At 47.2% G+C, this 22,792-nt stretch overlaps 1 protein-coding gene across 3 annotated transcripts in view; it reads left to right on the top strand.

Moving 5' to 3' along the window:
• Positions 1-22,792, top strand: part of LOC116989524 (microtubule-associated serine/threonine-protein kinase 3-like) — a 75,345-nt gene that overhangs the window by 24,751 nt on the left and 27,802 nt on the right. For 2 of the 3 annotated variants that reach the window (XM_033046993.1, XM_033046991.1), the window contains 13 exons: positions 2,083-2,168; positions 3,201-3,270; positions 5,431-5,509; positions 6,115-6,272; positions 7,838-7,916; positions 11,526-11,735; positions 14,350-14,451; positions 16,407-16,539; positions 17,012-17,070; positions 19,094-19,176; positions 19,270-19,478; positions 20,523-20,661; positions 22,693-22,792. The exon at positions 22,693-22,792 is cut by the window's right edge and continues 33 nt beyond it. In XM_033046993.1, coding sequence (XP_032902884.1) covers positions 2,083-2,168; positions 3,201-3,270; positions 5,431-5,509; positions 6,115-6,272; positions 7,838-7,916; positions 11,526-11,735; positions 14,350-14,451; positions 16,407-16,539; positions 17,012-17,070; positions 19,094-19,176; positions 19,270-19,478; positions 20,523-20,661; positions 22,693-22,792 — 1,507 coding nt within the window. The remainder of the gene's footprint in view (positions 1-2,082; positions 2,169-3,200; positions 3,271-5,430; positions 5,510-6,114; positions 6,273-7,837; positions 7,917-11,525; positions 11,736-14,349; positions 14,452-16,406; positions 16,540-17,011; positions 17,071-19,093; positions 19,177-19,269; positions 19,479-20,522; positions 20,662-22,692) is intronic. The other variant, XM_033046992.1, reaches the window with a different exon arrangement.

Raw genomic sequence — 22,792 nt, 5'->3', positions numbered from 1 at the left:
CAAAATTAAGGATGTTATGCTTCACTTATGTCACCTTATATCAGGTGATATTAGGTTACATCAGGCAAATTAGACATATTGGGCTGCAGTGACCACATCTGGAATACTGTACATCATTTTTAAGGAAGTTATGATAGTGCTTTCGAAGCAGTTCAAGGAAGGTTTATTAATGCACAGCTGTAATGATCAGATTTTCTTATGAAGAAAGGTGGAAGAAGCTAGGCATCCATCTGCTGGAGTCTAGAAGAGTGCAAGAGGTCAACGAGAATGCTCCCAGGGATGAACGGGCTAACGTATGACGAGCGTTTGACAGTACTGGGCATGTACTCGCTGGAGTTTAGAAGGATGAGGGGTTGGGACCTCCTTGAAACTTGCTGATTAGTGAAAGACCTGGATAGAGTGGATGTGATGAGGACGTTTCCATTAGTGGGATAGTCCAGGACCAGAGGGCACAGTCTCAGAATAAAACAACGTATCTGTAGAAAGGAGATGAGGAATTTATTTCGTCAGAGGTTGGTGAACCTGTGGAATTCATTGCCACAGACAGCTGTAGAGACCATCATTGGATATTTTTTAAGTGGAGAATTTGAGAGATTCTTGATTATATGATTAGTGTGGGTATCAAGGTTTATGGGGACATGGCAGGAGAATGCGGTTGAGAGGGAAAGACTCGATGGGCTGAATGGCCTAATTCTCCTCCTATGACATAAGATGATTTGATTGAAACATACTTGAACATGAGGGGACTTGACAGGATGGATGTGGACAGATATTTTCCCCTTGTATGAGAGTCTACAGCTAGGGTTCACCTATTTTAAAGGGCATGGGGTTTTTTTTCTCTAACAAAGCAACTTGAGAACTTCGTTCTTTAAGAATGTATACCAGAACAGCACAGAAACAGGCCCTTTGGCCCACAATGCCCATGCCAAACATGATGCCAGGCTAAACACGCTAGAGGCAGGAAACATGTTCCCGTTGGGGGAGTCCAGAACCAGGGGCCACAGTTTAAGAATGAGGGGTAAACCATTTAGAACGGAGACGAGGAAACACTTTTTCACACAGAGAGATGTGAGTCTGTGGAATTCTCTGCCTCAGAGGGCGGTGGAGGCAGGTTCTCTGGATGCTTTCAAGAGCGAGCTAGATAGGGCTCTTAAAGATAGCGGAGTCAGGGGATATGGGGAGAAGGCAGGAACGAGGTACTGATTGGGGATGATCAGCCATGATCACATTGAATGGCGGTGCTGGCTCGAGGGGCCAAATGGCCTACTCCTGCACCTATTGTCTATTGTCAAAACTAATCTACTCTGTATGTGATCCATACCCCTCCATTCCCTGCACATCCATGTGCATTTCTATAAGTCTCTTAAAAGCCACTGTTGTAACTCACTATGCTCCGTGCAAAAATAAATATTAACCCGCGCATCTCCTTTAAATTTGCCTTTCTCTCACCTTAAAGCTTTGCCGTCTCATTTTTGATATTTCCACAATGGGGAAAAGGTTGACTGTCCACCCGTTCTATGCCTCTCACAATTCTATTTACTTCTATATCAAGTCTCCCCCTCAGCTTCCAATGCTTGAGAGAAAGCTATTCTAGTTTGCCCATTGAAAGGAGGATGTAAACAGCCATGACCTTAATGAATGGCAGAGCAGACTTGAATGGCCAAATGAATTATTCCTGCCGACCAGTATCACCTGTACACTAGTTCTAATCCTGCACACCAGGGACAATTTACCGAACCTGCACGTCTTTAGAGATAGGAAGGTCCGGAGCACCCAGGGAAAACCCACATGGTCACAAGGAGAACGCACAAACTCCACACAGACAGCACCCATAGTCGGGATCGAACCCGGGTCTCTAGCACTGTTAGGCCCTGTTCCTATCTGTATTCCCGAAGTCCCACCTACTGCTCCTGGTTTCCCACCTCCTGCTCCAAGTGTGTTTGGTTATTCCCATTTCCCAGCCCATATTCCTGGTTTTATCACCAGTGATGTAACTCCAATTCTCGCTCATACCTCTGTGAGTGCTTCACTCTCTGAATGTTTTGAACTGATCGTAATGTCTGCTATTTTTTTTGTCCTCAGTTGCCGGAGTAACAGGAAGAGCCTGGTTGTTGGCTCGGGGTCTCCCAGCCTCTCTCGGCCTCTTTCTCCACTCTCACTACCGGCAGGTAAAGAAACATTCAGAATCATTCACATCCGTCATTTATTGCTTCCTTGCAGGAATTGGGGCTTAAAATTAAATCCTTAAATAAAGATTGATTGAAAAGCACCACACAGAAACGGGCCCTTCAGCCCACCAAGTCCATGTTGACCATCGATCACCCATTCGCACTAGTTCTATGTTATCCCAGGTCGGCATCTACTCCTCAAGCACAAGGGGCAATTTACAGAGGTCACCAGTGTTGGGGACTATCGTAGAGGATGATTTGCCCCATGTCCTCACTGATTGGGGTCTGTTGGTCAGGAAGTTGACAATCCAGTGGCAGAGATTGTCTGAGGGATATTCTGAGGGATAATGGTGTTAAAAGCAGAGCTGTAGTCTATGAATAGGAAGTCTGATGTCGGTGTCGCTCCAGTGGGATTGGGAGCCTTGGCCTGTTACCATAGTGCATCTTTAGGCTGATGCACTCCCCGACCCGACATGTCAGCAGAGATGCTGCCTGACCGCTGAGTTACTCCAGCATCATGTGTCTTTTTGTTGGGAAAACCGGGACTTGCAGTTCCTTGTGTCTCTGCAGACGTGGTCCGCCAGTAGTGGTGGGTCCGAGATTGACCCGAGTCACAAGGTCACTGTTTATACACGATGGGTATTTCTTTATGGATATGCAGCTCCTTTAGTAATGCAGAAGGAAATAGGTGGGCTGAGAAATGATCTGGACATGTGCCTGATGCTCATACTATGGTTGGATATAAGGTCAGGGTTGCAAATGATTTGGTCATTTTCACACAGTTATCAGGGATAGGATGAAATAGTAGAGTCCAGTGGTGTAAAGGAAGAAATTAGCATTGATTTACCCAGTATCAAACTTTTGCTGCTCCGAGCCTTAGAAGGAAAGAGTAGAGGGAGCTAGCTACACTCTGTATCTAATCAATGGTGGGTAAATGTGCCTTAATTTTATGACATCTGTGGTTTTTTATTTTGGATTTCAATTTTTAATTCCAATTTCCTTGACAATTGTTTTGTGATTGTTATTATTTAGCTGGAAGCCCACAGGACAGCCCGAGGATATTGTCCACCAGTCCTGCTCTCAACTTTCCATTTGCACGAAGGTAGTGTGGAATTCCATACGCGAGGGATTTGTCCACATATTGGGGCATTTGTTCAAGGAGGGATGGAGGCAGGAAGGTGTCTGATTCACCCCTTCCCTCGGTCTGATCCACGCCGACTCGGTCTAGTCTACTTCTTCCCTCTCTCCACGGAAAGGTTAGGCAGCGCGCATTCCAACCTCGTCCACTGTCCCTGACTTCAGGTGATTTGTTTTGGCACAAGATAGGAAGAGGTCACGGTGGCGCAGCGGTAGAGTTGCTGCCCGACAGCGAATGCTGCACCGGAGACCCGGGTTCGATCCCGACTACGGGTGCTTGTCTGTACGGAGTTTGTACGTTCTCCCTGTGGACCTGCGTGGGTTTTCTCCGAGACCTTTGGTTTCCTCCCACACTCCAAAGACGTACAAGTTTGTAGGCTAATTGGTTTGGTAAATGTAAAAAAAAATTGTCCTTAGTGGTGTAGGATTGTGTTAATGTGTGTGGTCGGCGCGGACCCGATGGGCCGAAGGGCCTGTTTCCGTGCTGTATCACTAAACTAAACTTATGCACACTCAGTGTGAGGTTGACTCAACATCAACAGAACCTAAGATTTCATAAGTCATAGGGGCAGAAATAGGCCATTCGGCCCATCGAGTCTACTCAGTAATTCAAGCATGGCTGATCTATCTTTCCCTCTCAACCCAATTCTCCTGCCTCTTCCCCCATAACCCTCGACACCCTTACTAATCAATCCCTGCCTTAAAAACACCCAATGACTTGGCCTCCACAGCAGTTTGTGGCATTGGATTTCACAGATTCGCCACCCTCTGACTAAAGAAATTCCTCCTCATCTCCTTTCTAATCTTCATCTCATTTTATTTAATCTAATCTCATGTTCCTGGAGTTCCCCCAATGCTTGAGGCTTAAAATCTCCACATCTTCAGCTGCTGAACGTCACGCACGCTCATTTCCCATACTCCTACTCCCAATACTCCTCCGAGACTCCAATTTCACCAGACTGAACATCAATAGAGTTTCCACCATCCTCCTCTTTCACCCCACCAACCTCCACGTCATACACATCAACCTCGGCCATTTTTATCCCAGCTCCCACGTGATCCCACCACCAGCCATGTCTTGCCCCTTCCCTTCTCCGCACAGGGACCGTTTTCTTCAAGATCCTCTGTTTCGCTCATTCGCCTCTCCACTCTCCCCTTCCACCCCCTCGAACAGCCCCTTCTCCCCTTGCACTTTCCCCTGCCACTTTAGGAAATGTACCACCTTTTTCCTCGACACCATCCAAAGGACCTAAACATCCCTTCCAAGTGAGGCAGGAGTTTAGACAATAGACAATAGGTGCAGGAGTAGGCCATTCGGCCCTTTGAGCCAGCACCGCCATGATCATGGCTGATCATCCACAATCAGTACCCAGTTCCTGCCTTCTCGCCATATCCCCTGACTCCGCTACTTTTAAGAGCTCTATCTAACACTCTCTTGAAAACATCCAGAGAATTGGCCTCCACTGCCTTCTGAGGCAGAGAATTCCACAGATTCACAACTCTCTGGGTGAAAAACTTTTTCCTCATCTCCGTTCTAAATGGCCTACCCCTTATTCTTAAACTGTGGCCCCTGGTTCTGGACTCCCCCAACATCGCGAACATGTTTCCTGCCTCTTGCGTGTCCAATTTCTTAATAATCTTATATGTTTCAATAAGATCCCGTATCAACCTTCTAAATCCCAACCGCTCCATTCTATCAGCATATGACAGTCCCGCCGTGCTGGGAATTAACCTTGTGAACCTATGCTGCACTCCCTCAATAGCAAGAATGTCCTTCCTCAAATAGGGAGACCAAAACTGCGCACAATACTCCAGGTGTGGTCTCATCAGGGCCCTGTACAACTGCAGAAGGACTTCTTTGCTCCTATACTCAACTCCTCTTGTTATGAAGACTAACATGCCATTAGCTTTCTTCACTGCCTGCTGTACCTGCATGCTTACTTTCAGTGAGTTTATCTAAGATGTATCCAAGTGCTTATGTATAGTGATACCTGTACTGAACTGTGTACAAACATGAATTTCACTGTACCTGGGTACATTTGACAATATGGTCCCATTGTAAACATTGGAGTTTGTTTTTTCTTGATGGCAGTGGGATCACACTGTGCTGATTTTTCCTTCACAGGATGGATGGTCGCCGCTGGTCCTTGGCCTCCCTGCCATCCTCAGGATATGGAACCAACACTCCAAGCTCCACTCTGTCGGTGAGTCCTCCCCCAGGACTGACGCATAGATCCAGCATGGAAACAGGCCCACTAAATCCGCTCCAACCATCGATCACCCGTTCCCACTAGCTCTATGTTATCCCACTTTCCCATCCACCCCCTAGACGCAAGGGAGCAATTTACAGAGGCCAATTAAGCCGTAAACCTGCATGTCTTTGGGACGTGGGAGGGAACCGGAGGAATCCCACGCGGTCACAGGGAGTCCGTGCAAACTACGTACAGGCAGCACCCGAGGTCAGGATCGAACCCGGGTCTCTGGAGCTGTGAGGCAGCGGCTCTGCCAGCCGTGCCACTGGTGCCCAATCCCTCCCAACATGCGGTGGGGACAGGGAGAGGTTGGGGAGTGAGAGTAGGTGTGGCAGCGCAGGGGTGGGAATGTGTGCGGGTGAATGGGAGAGATTGGGCTAAAGGGAGAGTGGTGTGGGGGGGATGGGGAGGTTGAGGACTATGGGGGGGGGGGGGGGTGGGGAAAGTGGGCACAGATGGGTGTGTGAGGGATGGGAGAAGCTTCTCGGGTTCCGAGATGGCCCACGTGCCTCAGCTCGGACTGAGGTCTCACCAGAAGTGTTTTGTGTTTCTGCCAGTCCTCCTCCTCCTCTCAGGAGCGGCTGCATCAGCTGCCGTTCCAGCCCACAGCGGAGGAGCTGCGATCGCTCTGCAAGCACTTCCGCAGCACGGACAGCGTCGCTGACGATGACGGGTCTCAGTCGCCCATCACACGCCCTCGATCCAGGAGCCTCAGGTAAGAGGAGTGGGGGTTAGAGGGGAAGTCCAGAGCAAAGGTATCTCGACTATCACTAACGTCCTTGACTGGTCAATCGGTGTTCCAACGAGTTTAATATCAATGATACCACCAATACTAATCAGATTTATTATTATTAGACAATAGGCCATTTGGCCCTTCGAGCCAGCACCGCCATTCAATGTGATCATGGCTGATCATCCCCAATCTGTACCCCGTTCCTGTCTTCTCCCCATATCCCCTGACTCCGCTATTTTTAAGAGCCCTATCTAGCTCTCTCTTGAAAGCATCCAGAGAACCTGCCTCCATTAAACTTATTAAACTTTCAGACTCAAGGTCCAGACAAGAGACGACATTACATCAAATACATTGCATATAAAAACACCACAAAATACATATAAATACTTAATATATTACTTATAAAAGCATCATGAATTATATACAAAAACACAATACATGATTAGTGTATATAATTACAATCATCAACGCCTCTACTTCCTTGGAAGACTTGAGAAGTTCGGCATGTCCCCAACAACCCAGCACCAACGTCTGCAGATGCCCCCGTAGAAAGCATTTTATCGGACTGCATCGCAGCACGGTTTGGGAACAACTCCATCCAAGACCGCAAGAGAGTTGTGGACGCAGCCCAGACCATCACACAAACCAACCTCCCTTCCAGTGACTCCATCCATCTACACTTCACGCTGCCTCGGCAAGGCCACTAGCATAGTCAAGTACCTGTCCCACCCGGTCACTCCCTCTTCTGCCCTCTCCCATCAGGCAAGCGGCACAGAAGTTTGAAAAACACATGCCTCTAGATTCAGGGACAGTTTTTTCCCCCAGCTGTTATCAGGCAACTGAACTGTCCTCTCACCAGCTCCCATCTACCATACTGGAGACCTCAAATTATCTTTAATCAGAAAGGTAGTCACAAAGTGCAGGGGGTAACTCAGCAGGTCAGGCAGCATCTCTGGAGATAAAAGATAAATGACATCTGTAGAAGGGTCCTGACCCGGAACGTCATCCATCTTTTTCTCCAGAGATGCAGCCTAACCCGCTGAGTTACTCCAGCACTTTGTGTCTATCTTTAGTATAAACCAGCGCTGATCTGCATTTCCTTTTTCCTCTATATCTTTAATTGGACTTTACTGAACTTTATCTTGTAATAATAATAATAATAATATATTTTATTGTCATTGCACATAAGTGCAACGAGATTTGGTATGCAGCTTCCATCCGATGTCATAACCTAAATAACTAATAACATTTAGATATAGATACCCCGAGAACATGGTTTGTAAAAAGAACAGTAAAATAGTCAAAACAGTTCAAGCAGACTAAAGTGTACTAAACGTTATACCCTTGTATCTGTACACCGTGGTTGTAATCATGTACAGTCTATTCGCTGACTGGATAGCACGCAACAAAAATGTTTTTCATTTTACCTCGGTACATGTAACAATAATAAACTAAAAGTGAATTACAATAATTTAACTTGTATTATTATCAATCATCTTGGTAATGTCGATAATATTGATAACACTTTTTATTATTCCTGTTTTCAGTAGCCCAGGCCGCTCGTCACTTTCCTTCGATAATGAGATTGTGATGATGAACCATGTGTACAAGGAGCGGTTTCCTAAGGTAAGTCGTACGATATCCTTGTGACCCAGCGTTCTTGCAGCTCTGATGCTTCACATAAGTTTAGAGATACAGCGCAGAAACAGGCCCTTCGGCCCACCGAGTCCGCACCGACCTGCGATTCCTGTACACTTAACACCATCCTACACAAACCAGGGACAATTTACAATTATATCATGCCAATTAACCTACAAACCTGCACGCCTTTGGAGTGCGGGAGGAAAGCGAAAATCCCGGGGGGAAAAAACACGCGGTCACGGGGAGAACGTATAAATTCAGCACAGACAAGCACCCGTAGTCAGGATTGAACTCGAATCTCTGGCGCTGCAAGGCAGCAATTCTACCACTGCACCAGTGCCGCATTTAGTCAATGGATGATGGGGCAAATGCGAAGATGACCTGCTTAGGCCATAACTGAGCCTGGGACTTGATCCAAGATGACGGCCAAGCCAGGCGAGTCTTTGTGTGCAGGTCACAGCGGTGGATTACAATCGCTGCACTTATATATCTCTACTCCAGCAGCAGCAGCAGCATTTCTTACTTTAACTGTCCTCTTCTTAATGTATAGGAAAGAACTGCAGATTGTGGTTTAAATCGAAGGTAGACACAAAATGCTCTTCTTAAACTATCTGTGCACCGTGGGCGGCATGATTGTAATTGCATATTCTCTTTTCGCTGACAGGTCAGCACACAACAAAAGCTCTGCACTGTATCTCGGTACACGTGAAGATAAACTAATAGTCTAAAATTCCACTACAGATCTGTGTAGAAGGACTCGGCTTGTACTCGCTAGAATTTGGAAGATTGAGGGGGGATCTTATAGAAACTTACAAAATTCTTAAGGGGTTGGACAGGCTAGATGCAGGAAGATTGTTCCCGATGTTGGGGAAGTCCAGAACAAGGGGTCACAGTTTAATGATAAAGGGGAAATCTTTTAGGACTGAGATGAGAAAAACATTTTTTACACCGAGAGTGGTGAATCTGTGGAATTCTCTGCCACAGAATGTAGTTGAGGCCAGTTCATTGGCTATATTTAAGAGGGAGTTAGATGTGGCCCTTGTGGCTAAAGGGATCAGGGGGTATGGAGAGAAGGCAGGTACAGGATACTGAGTTGGATGTTCAGCCATGATCATATTGAATGGCGGTGCAGGCTCGAAGGGCCGAATGGCCTACTCCTGCACCTATTTTCTATGTTTCTATGACAGGTTTCATTCAGATGTAGGGCCCTAGCTACCCACTCAATGAATGCACCGGATCGCATGTCACTGGGAAACGATCCTCCCTGTCACCTCCTAAAATGGTTATTCTCCACCACGGTTTTTCAGAGCATTGTTCAGAACACTCGCTACAACACTGCATTTTCCTTATTTAGGAAGAATATAAGGTATAGTAGAATTAGGCAATTCGGCCATCAAGTCTACTCCGCCATTCAATCATGGCTGATCTATCTCTCCCTCCTAACCCCATTCTCCTGCCTTCTCCCCATAACCTCTGACACGTGTACTAATCAAGAATCTATATCTCCGCCTTAAATATATCCACTGACTTGGACTCCACAGCCTTCTGTGACAAAGAATTCCACAGATTCACCACCCTCTGACTAAAGTCTTTTCTCCTCAGCTCCTTCCTAAAAGAACGTCCTTTAATTCTGGGGCTACGTCCTCTAGTCCTAGACTCTCCCATTAGTGGAAACATCCTCTCCACATCCACTTTATCCAAGCTTTTCACTATTCTGTATGTTTCAATGAGGTCCCCCTTCATTCTTCTAAACTCCAGCGAGTACAGGCCCAGTGCCGACAAACGCTCATCAAAGGTTATCCTACTAATTCCTGGGATTATTCTTGTAAATTTAGTTGCCAACGAGGCAGTTCACAGAAGGTTGACAAGATTGGTTCCTGGGATCAAGGGATTTTCCTGTGATGCATGATTGAATCATTGGGAATTAGATAAAGGGAAGCAATTGTATTGAAATGTGTAACATTCTGAAGTGCATTGACTTCCTCAAATCCCCTTTAAATCTCCTACTCCTTGCCTTAAGCCTGTGATCTTTTGTTGTGGATACCTTTCCTAAGAGGAAAAATACCTCAGTATTCACCCTACCAATGGCCTTTATTGGCTATACCTCAGTCAGGTCCTCCCTCAGCCTTCTCTGGTCCTGGGAAAACATACAAAACTAATCTCATTCAGTTCCCACCGCTTGCTGAAACACTCCACCCTAAACACCATCCTGCATTATTCTCTGTGCACCCTCTCCGCTGTAATTGCAATCTTGCTATAAGATAGAGATCACCAATCAACACAGGGCAGCACAGCAGTAGAGCTGTTGCCTTGCAGTGCCAGAGACCCGGGTTCAATCCTGACTACGGATGCTGTCTGTGTGGAGTTTGCACATTCTCCCTGTGATCGCATGGACTTCCCCCGGGCGCTCCGGTTTCCCAAAAACGTGCGGGTTTGAAGGTTAATTGGCCTCTGTAAATTGTTCCTAGTGTGTAGGATAGAAGTAGTGTCCGGGTGATTGCTGCTCGGCAAGGACCCGGTGGGCCGAAGTGCCTGTTTCCATGCTGTATCTCGAAGCTAATTGCACACGATAGTTCAGCAGTGGCTTAGCTAACATTTAATATAAAATGAAAGAAAAAACATATGCTGAAATCCAAATTAAAAACAGGAAGTTTTAGAAAAGTATCTAATATAGTTGTGCCATTACCTTCCTGTTCATGTACATCCCAACTAATGAAGGTAAGTATCTTATAGACACAAGGAACTGCAGATGCTGGAATCTTGCATAAAACACTAATGCTGGAGTAACTCAGTGGGTCCGATGTTTTGGGTTGGGACCTTCTAAAGGTGGGACCCAACCCAAAACATCACCTACCCATGTCCTCCAGAGATGCTGTCGAACCCGCTGAGTTACTCGAGCACTTTGTGTTCAAGGCAAGTATCTTGTCTGCTTTCTTAACCTGTGTGTATCAAGGTCACTCTGTTCCTCAGTCCTTCCAGGGTCCTAAATATTAGTAACGACAAATTAATGACTTAAAAAATCTCATTTCATTGTCCATTATTATGCCAATCTTTCCAAATTCATCATGTGGCCAAGTGCTATCCTCTTCACTCCCAGCTACACCAGCATTTCATGTTTGCAAGCTTACTGATCATACTTCTACAATCACATCCACCTTGATAACATACTTATCAAACAATAAAAGTCTGAAGAAGGGTTTCGGCCCGAAACGTCACCCATTCCTTCTCTCCAGAGATACTGCCTGTCCCGCTGAGTTACTCCAGCATTTTGTGTCTATCTTTGGTTTAAACCAGCATCTGCAGTTCTTACACTATAAAAGTTCCACCTGCAGGACATCACTGGCCACAGACACTCATCTGTCCCTAGTGTGTAGGATAGCACATGTATACTCGGGGGTTGCTGGTGGGTGCGGACTCGATGGGCTGAAGCGCCTGTTTCCACGTTGTGACACTAAAACGATAATCTAAACCTCTGCTCCTATTTCTTCTCCTTGCGCTGCCCTGTTGGCTTCAGTAGTGTACTGGCTGTAATGGTCTCACCTCCGAGCATCATCTTCACTAACCGAACTGCTTTGTTTCCTCTGTTGGTTGCAGGCGACTGCTCAGATGGAGGAGCGGCTACAAGAGATGATCAGCAGCTTCACGTCCAAGGAGGTGCTGCCCTTGGCGGATGGGGTGCTGGGATTCATCCGCCACCAGATCATCGAGCTGGCCCGGGACTGCCTGGACAAATCGCGGGAAGCCCTCATTACTTCACGCTACTTCCTGGAGTTGCAGGACAACCTGGAGAAGTTGCTCCACGACGTGAGTCCCGACCTGGCACACCTCCACGTGGAGTATGGTCGAGCCAGACAGCCACTGTATAAAATAACCACGCCTGTACACACCCATAAACCCACCCCACTCCATACAACCGTACCCGTACACACTTATAAACCCACCCCATCCTGTACAACTACACTCACACACACTTATAAACCCACTCCACCCAGTACAACTACACCCGTACACACTTATAACCCCCCCCCCGTACAACTACACCCTGACTAACCTATAAACCCACCCCACCCCATCTACCACCTGAGAAATCCCACACCTCCCAATTCATAGAAACATAGAAAATAGGTGCAGGAGTAGGCCATTCGGCCCTTCGAGCCTGCACCGACATTCAATATGATCATGGCTGATCATCCAACTCAGTATCCTGTATCTGCCTTCTCTCCATACCCCCTGATCCCTTTAGCCACAAGGGCCACATCTAACTCCCTCTTAAATATAGCCAATGAACTGGCCTCAACTACCTTCTGTGGCAGAGAATTCCAGAGATTCACCACTCTCTGTGTGAAAAATGTTTTCCTCATCTCGGTCCTAAAAGATTTCCCCCTTATCCTTAAACTGTGACCCCTTGTTCTGGACTTCCCCAACATCGGGAACAATCTTCCTGCATCTAGCCTGTCCAACCCCTTAAGAATTTTGAAAGTTTCTATAAGATCCCCCCTCAATCTTCTAAATTCTAGCGAGTACATGCCGAATTCTAGTTACAAACTCCCCTGCCCCACATACACAAAGCCCCAGTGCCCATCCATTAGAGTCTTGCCGCCCAACTTGCCCATGCTGACCAACATGCCCCTTACAGACGTGTCACATTCAGTAGTGTTTGCAACTATTCCTTAAACCAAGCACTCTTGCCACTCTTGTGGTCACAGGGCTGATATTCCTTCTCTAATTTGATGAGTGCCCCCAACAGACTCTGCCCCACAATGTCCAGCCGTAGTATTCATGTGCCTGGTCAATTTGAGTGACTGTTCACTGATGGCTCCCTGGATGTTAATGTTGGGGACTCAGTGATTGTAACGCCATTGGGAAGGTAATCATTCTCTTGTTGGAGATGTCATTGTTGTGGCACAAATGTTAGTTGCCTGGCCTCAGTCTTCTCTAGATCTTGCTGCTTGCCAGTATGGCAGCCTTTTGCAAATGGAATTGACTAATCATCCCGTAACTCTGATGTAATGATAACAGCCTTAATACACTTAACGGGCAGCAGGTTGGTGCAGCGGTAGAGTTGCTGCCTTACTGCACCAAAGACCCGGGTTCGATCCCAACTACGGGTGCTGTCAGTACGGAGTTTGTACGTTCTCCTCGTGACCGCGTGGGTTTTCTCTGAGATCTTCGGTTTCCTCCCACACTCCAAAGACGTGCAGGGTTGTAGGTTAATTGGTTTCGGTAAAGATTGTAAATTGTCCCAAGTGTGTGTAGGATAATGTTAGTGTGAGCAGATGGATGGTCAGTGCAGACTCGATGGGCCACTGTATCTCTAAACTAAACTAACCTATACTAAAGGTAGAGACAAAATGCTGGAGTAACTCAGCGGGGGAGGCAGCATCCCTGGAGAGAAGGAATGGGTGACGTTTCGGGTCGAGACCCTTCTTCAGACTGAAGAAGGGTCTCGACCCGAAATGCGGCCCATCCCTTCTATCAGAGATACTGCCTGCTCCGTTGAGTTACTCCAGCATGTTGTGTCTACCTTCGATTTAAACCAGCATCTGCAGTTCTTTCCATAACCTAAACTAAACTCTGACTCCAGATCAGCTGGGATTCAGTGCAAAGCTTTGTATGTATAAGCTTGCAGACAATTGTGGGATGGCAGCTTGACTTGTACAGTCTGTAGCCCAGGCTCAGCTCACCTCCAGAGCTAGAGGTCTATGCAGAGCGATCACTAACTACACTACAGGTAGCTCTGCCACAATGCGATGATTATGTTCCTAATAAAACTCATTTTTTAGGAAATCGTGTCAGGGAAAAGCGGCGAGGGGCTAGAGAACTTCAGATTCAGATTCACAATACAACATTTTTTTCCCCACAGGATTTTTAAAATTAAAGGACTTCATAGATTTAAGATTTTTTTGTCAAGGCAAACCAAAATTACTAAAAGCTGTATAATACATTATTTAATAGCCTATCACTGCATGCATTTCTCATAGAAAAAATTGCTTCTCAATTTCAATGGCCACCTGCAGTGAAAATGACAGAATGTGTTCTTGAGCAACAATGGTGTCTGTTTACTGCAGGGAGGTTACATAGACGCGTTCTTTTTTCCCCTAAGTTTTTTTTTGTAAGACAGCTTTTTTTTAATTGCTTGTCAATTTGCAAAGTACTTTTGACGTGATTCTTTAGTTCCTGATCAAAATTGGGATATAACCAATATGACTGGGTTCGTACAAATAGTTCCCAAATTCAGCAATCGTGTTATATCCACTTCACGGTATGGAATAGAGTAAGATTGAGTGGAAGGCAGGTGGTAAATTCTCACCCCCCCCCCCCTTCCCCTCACTGTGCCTTTGTGTTCCCTCTCACTTCATCCCCGGAGTTGCTCTTGCTGTGCTGTGCTCTGACTGCTGCTCGCTGGTTCTCTCTCCAGGCCTTTGATCGCTCAGACAGTGAGGAGATGATGTTCATTACTCAGCTGGTGAGGAAGCTGCTGATGATCATCGCCCGACCGGCTCGCCTGCTCGAGTGTTTGGTGAGTGTCGCGGGGCAATCCGAGGGGAAACAACACGACGGCCCGGTGGCGCAGCGGTAGAGTTGCTGCCTTACAGCGCTTATAGCGCCAGAGACCCGCGTTCGATCCCGACCTCGGGCGCTGTCTGTGTGGAGTTTGCATGTTCTTCCCGCGAACGCGTGGGTTTTCCCCGAGATCTTCGGTTTAACTTCCACACTCCAAAGACGTACAGGTTTGTAGGTTAATTGGCTTGGTCTGTGGAATTCTCTGCGTCAGAGGGCGGTGGAGGCAGGTGTTCTGGATGCTTTCAAGAGAGAGCTAGATAGGGCTCTTAAAGATAGCGGAGTCAGGGGATATGGGGAGAAGGCAGGAACGGGGGATACTGATTGGGGATGATCAGCCGTGATCACATTGAATGGCGGTGCTGGCTCGAAGGGCCGAATGGCCTACTCCTGCACCTATTGTCTATTGTCTATTGTATGAATGTAAATTGTCCCTCGTGGGTGTAGGGTAGTATTAATGTACGGGAATCACTGGTCGGCGTGGGCCGAAAGGGCCTGTTTCCGCGCTGTATCTAATCTAAACTAAAGAAAGAGATACCTCCTGGATTATGCATTCCCCCGCACAGAAAGAAACAGTGGATTCTGTAGAATGACACTGGGAGGGATGCTCACCCTGAATTAACTGTATCTCTGTACTGGATGAACAGTAACGTTGTACAGATACACCATGGGTGGCCCTCACCCGGAATGAACAGTGCCTTTGTATAATTACACAGACTGACCTTCGCCCTGAACCAACAATTACATTGTCTTAGTTGCACTGTCAGTGACCCTTGCCTTGAATTGACATCATCTGCTCACATTTGCACCGACGGTCCCACACTCAGAATAAACGTTTTTTAAGAAGGAACTGCAGATGCTGGAAAATCGAAGGTAGATAAAAGTGCTGGAGAAACTCAGCGGGTGCAGCAGCATCTATGGAGCGAAGGAAATATGCAACGTTTCGGGCCAAAACCGAAGGGTTTATACGGGGTCTTCACCCATCACCCTCTATGTGAAAACGTTACCCCTCAGGCTTCTATTATATCATTGCCCCCACCCCCACCATAAACCTATGTCCTCTGGTTCTCGATTCCCCTACTCTAGGCAAGAGACTGTGTGCGTCTACTTGATTTTTTACACCTCTACCCCTCATCTTGTACCTGCGCCTCTATAAGATCACCCCTCATCCACCTGCGCTCCAAGGAATAGAGTCCTAGCCTGCTCAACCTCACCATATAGCTCATGCCCCCGACTCTTGGCAACATCCTCGTAAATCTTCTCCACACTCTTTCCAGATTGTCCATCCCTCATTATCCTTGAACTGAAGAGGTAGTAAAGATTCAACCTCGTTGCCTGATCTGGAGCCATATATGGATCAGGTAGGATCGTTCGGGACTGTTACTAACGTTAGTTAGTTTAGTTTATTGTCACGTGTACCGAGGTACAGTGAAAATCTTTTGTTGCGTGCAGCTTTTGTTTTGTTGGTCAGCAGAAAGACATTACATGATACACAAAAATGCTGGAGAAACTCAGCGGGTGCAGCAGCATCTATGGAGCGAAGGAAATAGGCAACGTTTCGGGCCGAAACGTTGCCTATTTCCTTCGCTCCATAGATGCTGCTGCACCCGCTGAGTTTCTCCAGCATTTTTGTGTACCTTCGATTTTCCAGCATCTGCAGTTCCTTCTTAAACAAAAGACATTACATGATTACAATCGAGCCATTTATAGTGTATATAGATACATGATAAGGAAATAATATTTAGTGCAAAGTAAAACCATCAAGGATAGTCGGAGTCACCGATGAGGTCGACAGTTGTTTAGGACTGCTGTCTGGTTGTGGTAGGAATGTTATACAATCCATGACCCTCGCCTTGTCTTGACCAGCACCGTTTTGGTCACTAACTAACAATTGTCGTGTGATTTTGGTGACAGGAATTTGACCCTGAGGAGTTTTACCATTTGCTGGAGGCAGCAGAGGGACATGCGAAAATTGGACAAGGCATCAAGACTGACATACCTCGGTACATCATCAACCAGCTGGGGTTGACAAAGGATCCACTCCACGGTAATCTATTGGCCTTGTGTTTCTGACACTTATCTGTAATAATATCTCTCCACTCCAGTCACGGTGGCGCGTACAGCGGTAGAGTTGCCGCCTTACAGCGAATGCAGCGCCGGAGACCCGGGTTCGATCCCGATTACGGTCGCTTGTCTGTCCGGAGTTTGTACGTTCTCCCCGTGACCTGCGTGGATCTTCGGTTTCCTCCCACAGTCCAAAGACGTACAGGTCTGCAGGTTAATTGGCTTGGAAAATATAAAGATTGTCCCTGGTGGGTGTAGGATAGTGTTAATGTGCGGGGATCGCTGGTCAGCACGGACCCGGTGGGCCGAAGGGCCTGTTTCCGCGCTGTATCACTAAAACTAAAACTAACACCTGTATTTCACTGCCCAAATTCAATCACTCATGACTCTGTGGATTTTGTGAGTGGGATCCGTGCTGAGTTTAATTCTGTTTCCAAAATTGATTGTTTCCTCAGACATGGTTCAGCTGGACAGTGTTTCGGCAATCTCCTCAAATACCGATGAGTCTCAGGATGTAAGTATGCAGAATTATTTTTGTTCCGTTCTTCTTTCACGAGGAAATGGGTGCTAAAATATCTATACCATAACAGTATATAAAAAATACCTGGGCAGGTACAGGGATAGGAAAGGTTTAGAGGGTTTAAGAATAAGGGGGAAGTCTTTTAGGACCGAGATGAGAAAAACATTTTTCACACAGAGAATGGTGAATCTGTGGAATTCTCTGCCACAGAAGGTAGTTGAGGCCAGTTCATTGGCTATATTTAAGAGGGAGTTAGATGTGGCCCTTGTGGCTAAAGGGACCAGGGGGTATGGAGAGAAGGCAGGTACAGGATACTGAGTTGGATGATCAGCCATGATCATATTGAATGGCGGTGCAGGCTCGAAGGGCCGAATGGCCTACTCCTGCACCTATTTTCTATGTTTCTATATGGGCCAAACACGGGGCCTTGGGGCCAGCTTTGCTGGGGCATCTTGGTCGGAATGGGCGAGTGGGGCCGAAGAGCCTGTTTCCGTGTTGTATGACTCTAAGTGGCACAGCAAAGTCTGTCTATGCCAGTTGTTTCCAGAGTCACGCTGGTGACTGGTAAGCAGCACGATTCAAGCCACAGTTAATTTTGGAAATCATTAGAGTACAATTAACTCTATGATTGAGTGGATATGAAAAGGATGTTTCCACTAGTGAGAGAGTCGAGGACCAGAGGACGTAGCCTCAGAATAAAAGGACGTACCTTTGGAAAGGAGATGAGGAGGAATTTCTTTAGTCAGAGAATGGTGAACCTGTGGAACTCATGGCCACAGTAGGCTGTGGAGGCCAGGTCAATGGATATTTTTAAGGCAGAGATTGATAGACTCTTGCTTTGTACGGGTGTCAGGGGTTATGGGGAGAAGGCAGGAGAATGGGGTTGAGAGGGAAAGATAGATCAGCCATGATTGAATGGCGGAGTAGACTCGATGGGCCCAGAAGGCACTAATTCTGCTCCTATCACTTAAGAGGTTATAACTAAAGAAGTTCCTCCTCACCTCCTTTCGAAAAGAGCGGTCTTTAATTCTGAGGCTATGACCTGTGGTCCGAGACTCTCCCACCAGTCGGAAACATCCTTGCCACATCCACTCTATCTATGCCTTTCATTATTCTGTAAGTTTCAATGTGGTCCCCCCCCCCCCCCCCCAACCTTCTAAACGCCAGCGAGTAGAGGCCCAGTGCTGTCAAACACGGGACCATGTTCTGGGACCGCGGCCCATCACAGGAAGGATGAGGAGGCTTCGGAGAGGGAGCGGAGGAGGTTTATTTACGCCTGGGTTAGAGGGTTTCAGCTACCAGGAGAAGTTGTATAAATTTGAATTGTTTTTTTTCTGGAGCGTCAGAGGTTAAGGGGAGACGACAGAAGCATATAAAATTATGAAAGGGCGTAGACAGGGTAGACAGTCAGAATCTTTCTCCCAGGGTGGAAATGTCAAAGACTAGAGGGCATAGTTTTAAGGTGATGGGGTAAAATGTAAAGGAGATGTGTGAGGCAGGTTTCTTACAGAGTGGTGGCAGTCTCGAACGGCCGAGGATGGTGGTGGAGGCAGATACGATAGTGTAGCGGCACCTAGTGGTGGGGTGGGGAGGTCAGAACCCTCGTCATTGGTCGGCGCGGTCACGTGACGGCGGGGGTTCGTTCGCGGGTTTTTTTAGTTGGTTCGTCAGCGCTCCTCCCGGCAACAGGAGCTGTTTTTGTTGGCGAAGCCAGACACGCGAATTGCACGAGTTATCGTTCTGTTTTTATTGTTAATAAAAATTACTTTACTCAACCTGTCCGGTCTCGCTTCAATAGTAGCTTTGAAGAGGCTTTTAGATAGGCACATGGAAGTGCGGGGAATAGAGGGAAATGGATCATGTACAGGCAGACGCAATCAGTTTAAATTGACATCATGTTCAGCACAAACATTGTGGGCCGAAGGACTCGTTCCTGTGCTGTGCTGTTCTATATTCTATGATTATTCTATGGAAAGAATGCTAACTTTTGATTCACGGAGTATTATCTTCTCCGCAGCGAGCTGCATCGATCCCACTGCGCAGAAAACCCACGGAGAGTGATTTTGAGACAATTAAGCTGATCAGTAACGGGGCCTACGGGTAGGTCGAACGCACAACCCCTTCATTCCTTTCCCTTCCATCGACGGCGAGTTGCAGTGAACGTGTTTGTGACTCGAGTGTTTCTGTCCCAAGGGCCGTCTACCTGGTCCGACACACGGAAACAAGACAGCGGTTTGCCATGAAGAAGGTGAACAAGCACAACCTGATCTTGAGGAACCAGATCAAGCAGGTGTTTGTCGAGCGGGACATCCTAACGTTCGCTGAGAACCCCTTCGTGGTCAGCATGTACTGCTCCTTCGAAACCAGGCGCCATCTATGCATGGTGATGGAGTACGTAGAAGGTAAGAGCTCGTGCTTCTCACCTCTCGTCACGCTGAGCATGTGGACAGGGTATGGTTCTTCATTTGACTGTTTGATTTCTGGGTGCTGTAATGCGTGGGGCAACTGCCGTGAGGGGGGGGGCAGGGGGGGGGGAGAACAAGGGAGGAGCTGGCGCGGGATACTTTGTGACTTTGTCGGCGCCCTTTATGTGGCACCTATTTGCATACCTTGGGCGTGTAAGCAAAGAATTTCACCGTGACTTGTCACATGTGACAATATAGTATTCAATTCAATTCAGCTCCGCGGGCCGAAGGGCCTGTTCCCGCGTTGCATCGCTAAACTATACTGAAAGTTGCGACTGCAGGTTCTCAGTCTCTAGAATTGCGATTGCAGGTTTCTGATCTCTGGTCTGTAACCTTGGCATCCACGGGTCCCAGGGTTGGCACTCAGGGCATTGAATCTAAGGCCTGCTTATCTGGGAGCCTGCCCGGGTCCCCAGTACATGGGGATACAGAGGAGCATAGTGTGAGGAAGCTGGGTGTGCAGTGTTATTGACTGAAGACCAGGCAGCATATGCAGGCTAGTGAGAGTGCGTGGGAGTGGGGGGGGGGGGGAGGTCAGCTGATGCCAAGGAAATGGGGTCTAGCAGGGGATTGTGAGTTGAATATTACCTGATCGAGGGAGTGGGTGTAGCTGAGACTGGGATAGTTGGTAAGACAACGGATAAGGAAGGCTACATCCCTTGGTTTAGTTTGGAGAGACAGCATGGAAGAAGCCCTTGACCAACGATCACTTGTGCACTAGTTCTAGTTCTATCTCTATACGCTAGTTCTGTCCCAGGCACTAGGGACAATTTACAGAAGCCAATTAACCTATATAGCTGCATGTCGGTCTGTGGGAGGAAACCAGAGCACCCGGAGTAAACCCACGCGGTCACAGGGAGAACATGCCAACTCCGTACATGCAGCGGCCATCGTCGGGATCGAACCTGGGGTCTCTGGAGCTGTAAGGCAGTGACTACCACTGTGCCACTTGATCTGACTATCTGTGCTTCATCCGTTTAGGTGGAGACTGTGCAAACCTCCTGAAGAATATTGGTCCCCTGCCTGTTGATATGAGCAGAATGTACTTTGCAGAAACGGTTCTGGCCCTGGAATATCTCCATAACTATGGCATTGTTCATCGTGACCTCAAACCAGACAAGTAAGCACAATTATGTTTGAGCACCTGAACGTCATCAGACTGAAGATAGATTAAAAATGCTGGAGAAACTCAGTGGGTGAGGCAGCATCTATGGAGAGAAGGAATTGGCGACGTTTCGGGTCAAGAGTCGAGACCCTTCTTCAGAGTGATGTCGGGGGGGGGAGGGGAAGAAACGAAGTAGGCGGAGACAGTAGGACTTGTGAAGGGGGTGGGGAAGGAGGGAGAGAGCAAGGGCTATCTAAAATTAGAGAAGTCAATGTTCATATCGCTGGGGTGTAAATTACCCAAGCAAAATATGAGGTGCCGTTCCTCCAATTTGCGCTGGGCCTCACTCTGGCAATGGAGGAGGCCCAGGACAGAAAGGTCAGATTGGGAATGGGAGGGGGAGTTGAAGGGTTAAGAAATCAGACTGAGTTGAGTTTAGTTTATTGTCACGTATACCGAGGTACAGTGAAAAGCTTTTGTTGCATGCTAACCAAGGTTTCAAGGTCAGTTTCTTGTCACATGTACCAATTAAGGTACAGTGAAATTCGAATTACCATACAACCATACTAAAAAAAATAGCAGCAAGACACACAACTACATAAAAGTTGACTGAAACATAGAAACATAGAAAATAGATGCAGGAGGAGGCCATTCGGCCCTTCGAGCCAGCACCGCCATTCATTTTGATCATGGCTGATCGCCCCAATCAATAACCCGTGCCTGCCTTCTCTCCATATCCCTTGATTCCACTAGCCCCTAGAGCTCTATTTCTTCCCCAAAGCAACCTTCACGTTCAAGATGAAAAAACACTGAGTATTATTCATGCTGCACTCTTCCATGCTGCTATCCACCTTGAACGTTACTATCATGATGTGCAGTACTGATTACTTACTTATCTTGATACCTAGTTTTTAACATTGTTTTTAAATTGTGTCCTGTGTTTTTATGTTTGTGTGTTATGCACCAATGCATTTGAATTAATGGAGCTCAGGACATTCTCATCAACTAACTACCGAGGCCACCCCTCCCAACGTTCTATTTTGCTTATCCTTCCCTGAAGTATATGTACGAGAATGTTTAATTCTCAACCTTCATCATTTGTAACCCTTGGTTTATAGAGGCTTTTCCATGTATTCCTGTTTGGTCCCTGGGTGTTAGATGACTGGTCACCTCTCCCCAGCTACCGGAGACTGTTCACTCCACCCTGGCTGCTGGCCAACCGGGTAGACAGTCAGAACTTCATGCGCTCATCGCTGATCACTGTTCTGACTCAATGTTTCAATTCAATTCAATAATACTTTGTTGTCACATGTACCTAGGTACAGTGAAATTCTTTGTTTTTGCATACAAGCCAGTAAAATCATTACAGCAGACTTCCCCTAGGTAGCATAAAAAAAGAGTCGCAAAGTCACTGGCACTGGTAAAGTTTCAAAAGTTCTTAGTACAGTCTTATCTTCTCGCAGCGGCGAACCAGGCCAGTCACCGCACGTGGCTGCAGGCGACCCCCCCCCTGCCAGGTCCCTCTTTGTTCACAGGCTATAGGAGTAGAATTAGGCCATCCGGCCCATCGAGCCTACTCCAACATTCAATCATGGCTGATCTCTGTCACCTAATCCTGCCTTCTCCCCATAACCCTCGACACCCATTCTAATCAAGAACTTGTCTAACTCTGCCTTAAAAATATCCACTGACTTGGCCTCCACAGCACTCTGTGACAATGAGTTCCACAGATAAACTACCCTCTGACTAGAGAAGTTCCATCTCACCTTCTTTCTAAAAGAGCACCCTGTAGGCTATTCTGAGGCTATGGCCTTTGTTCCCCGCAGCTCCCCTGCCGGGTCCCTCTTTGATTTAGACAGCTCCCCGCTGGGTCCATCTTTGTTCTAAAGGACCCCCCCCCCCCCACACCGGCCAGGTCCCTCTTTGATTTCGGCGGCCCCCCACTGGGTTGCTCCTATGTACCGCCACTCATCCCTGGAGCCTGTACTATCCCAGTTGTCTTCTACTATTACACCACTAATGAATACACTATTGGTGTGCTTCCAGCCTGCTGATCACCGCGATGGGTCATATCAAGCTGACCGACTTCGGACTCTCGCGGATCGGACTCATGAACCTGACGACAAATCTCTACGAGGATCATATT

The sequence above is a fragment of the Amblyraja radiata genome, chromosome 29, assembly GCF_010909765.2.
Source record: "Amblyraja radiata isolate CabotCenter1 chromosome 29, sAmbRad1.1.pri, whole genome shotgun sequence".
In the NCBI taxonomy this organism is placed as follows: Eukaryota; Metazoa; Chordata; class Chondrichthyes; order Rajiformes; family Rajidae; genus Amblyraja; species Amblyraja radiata.
This window is presented reverse-complemented; position numbering and strand designations above follow the sequence as displayed.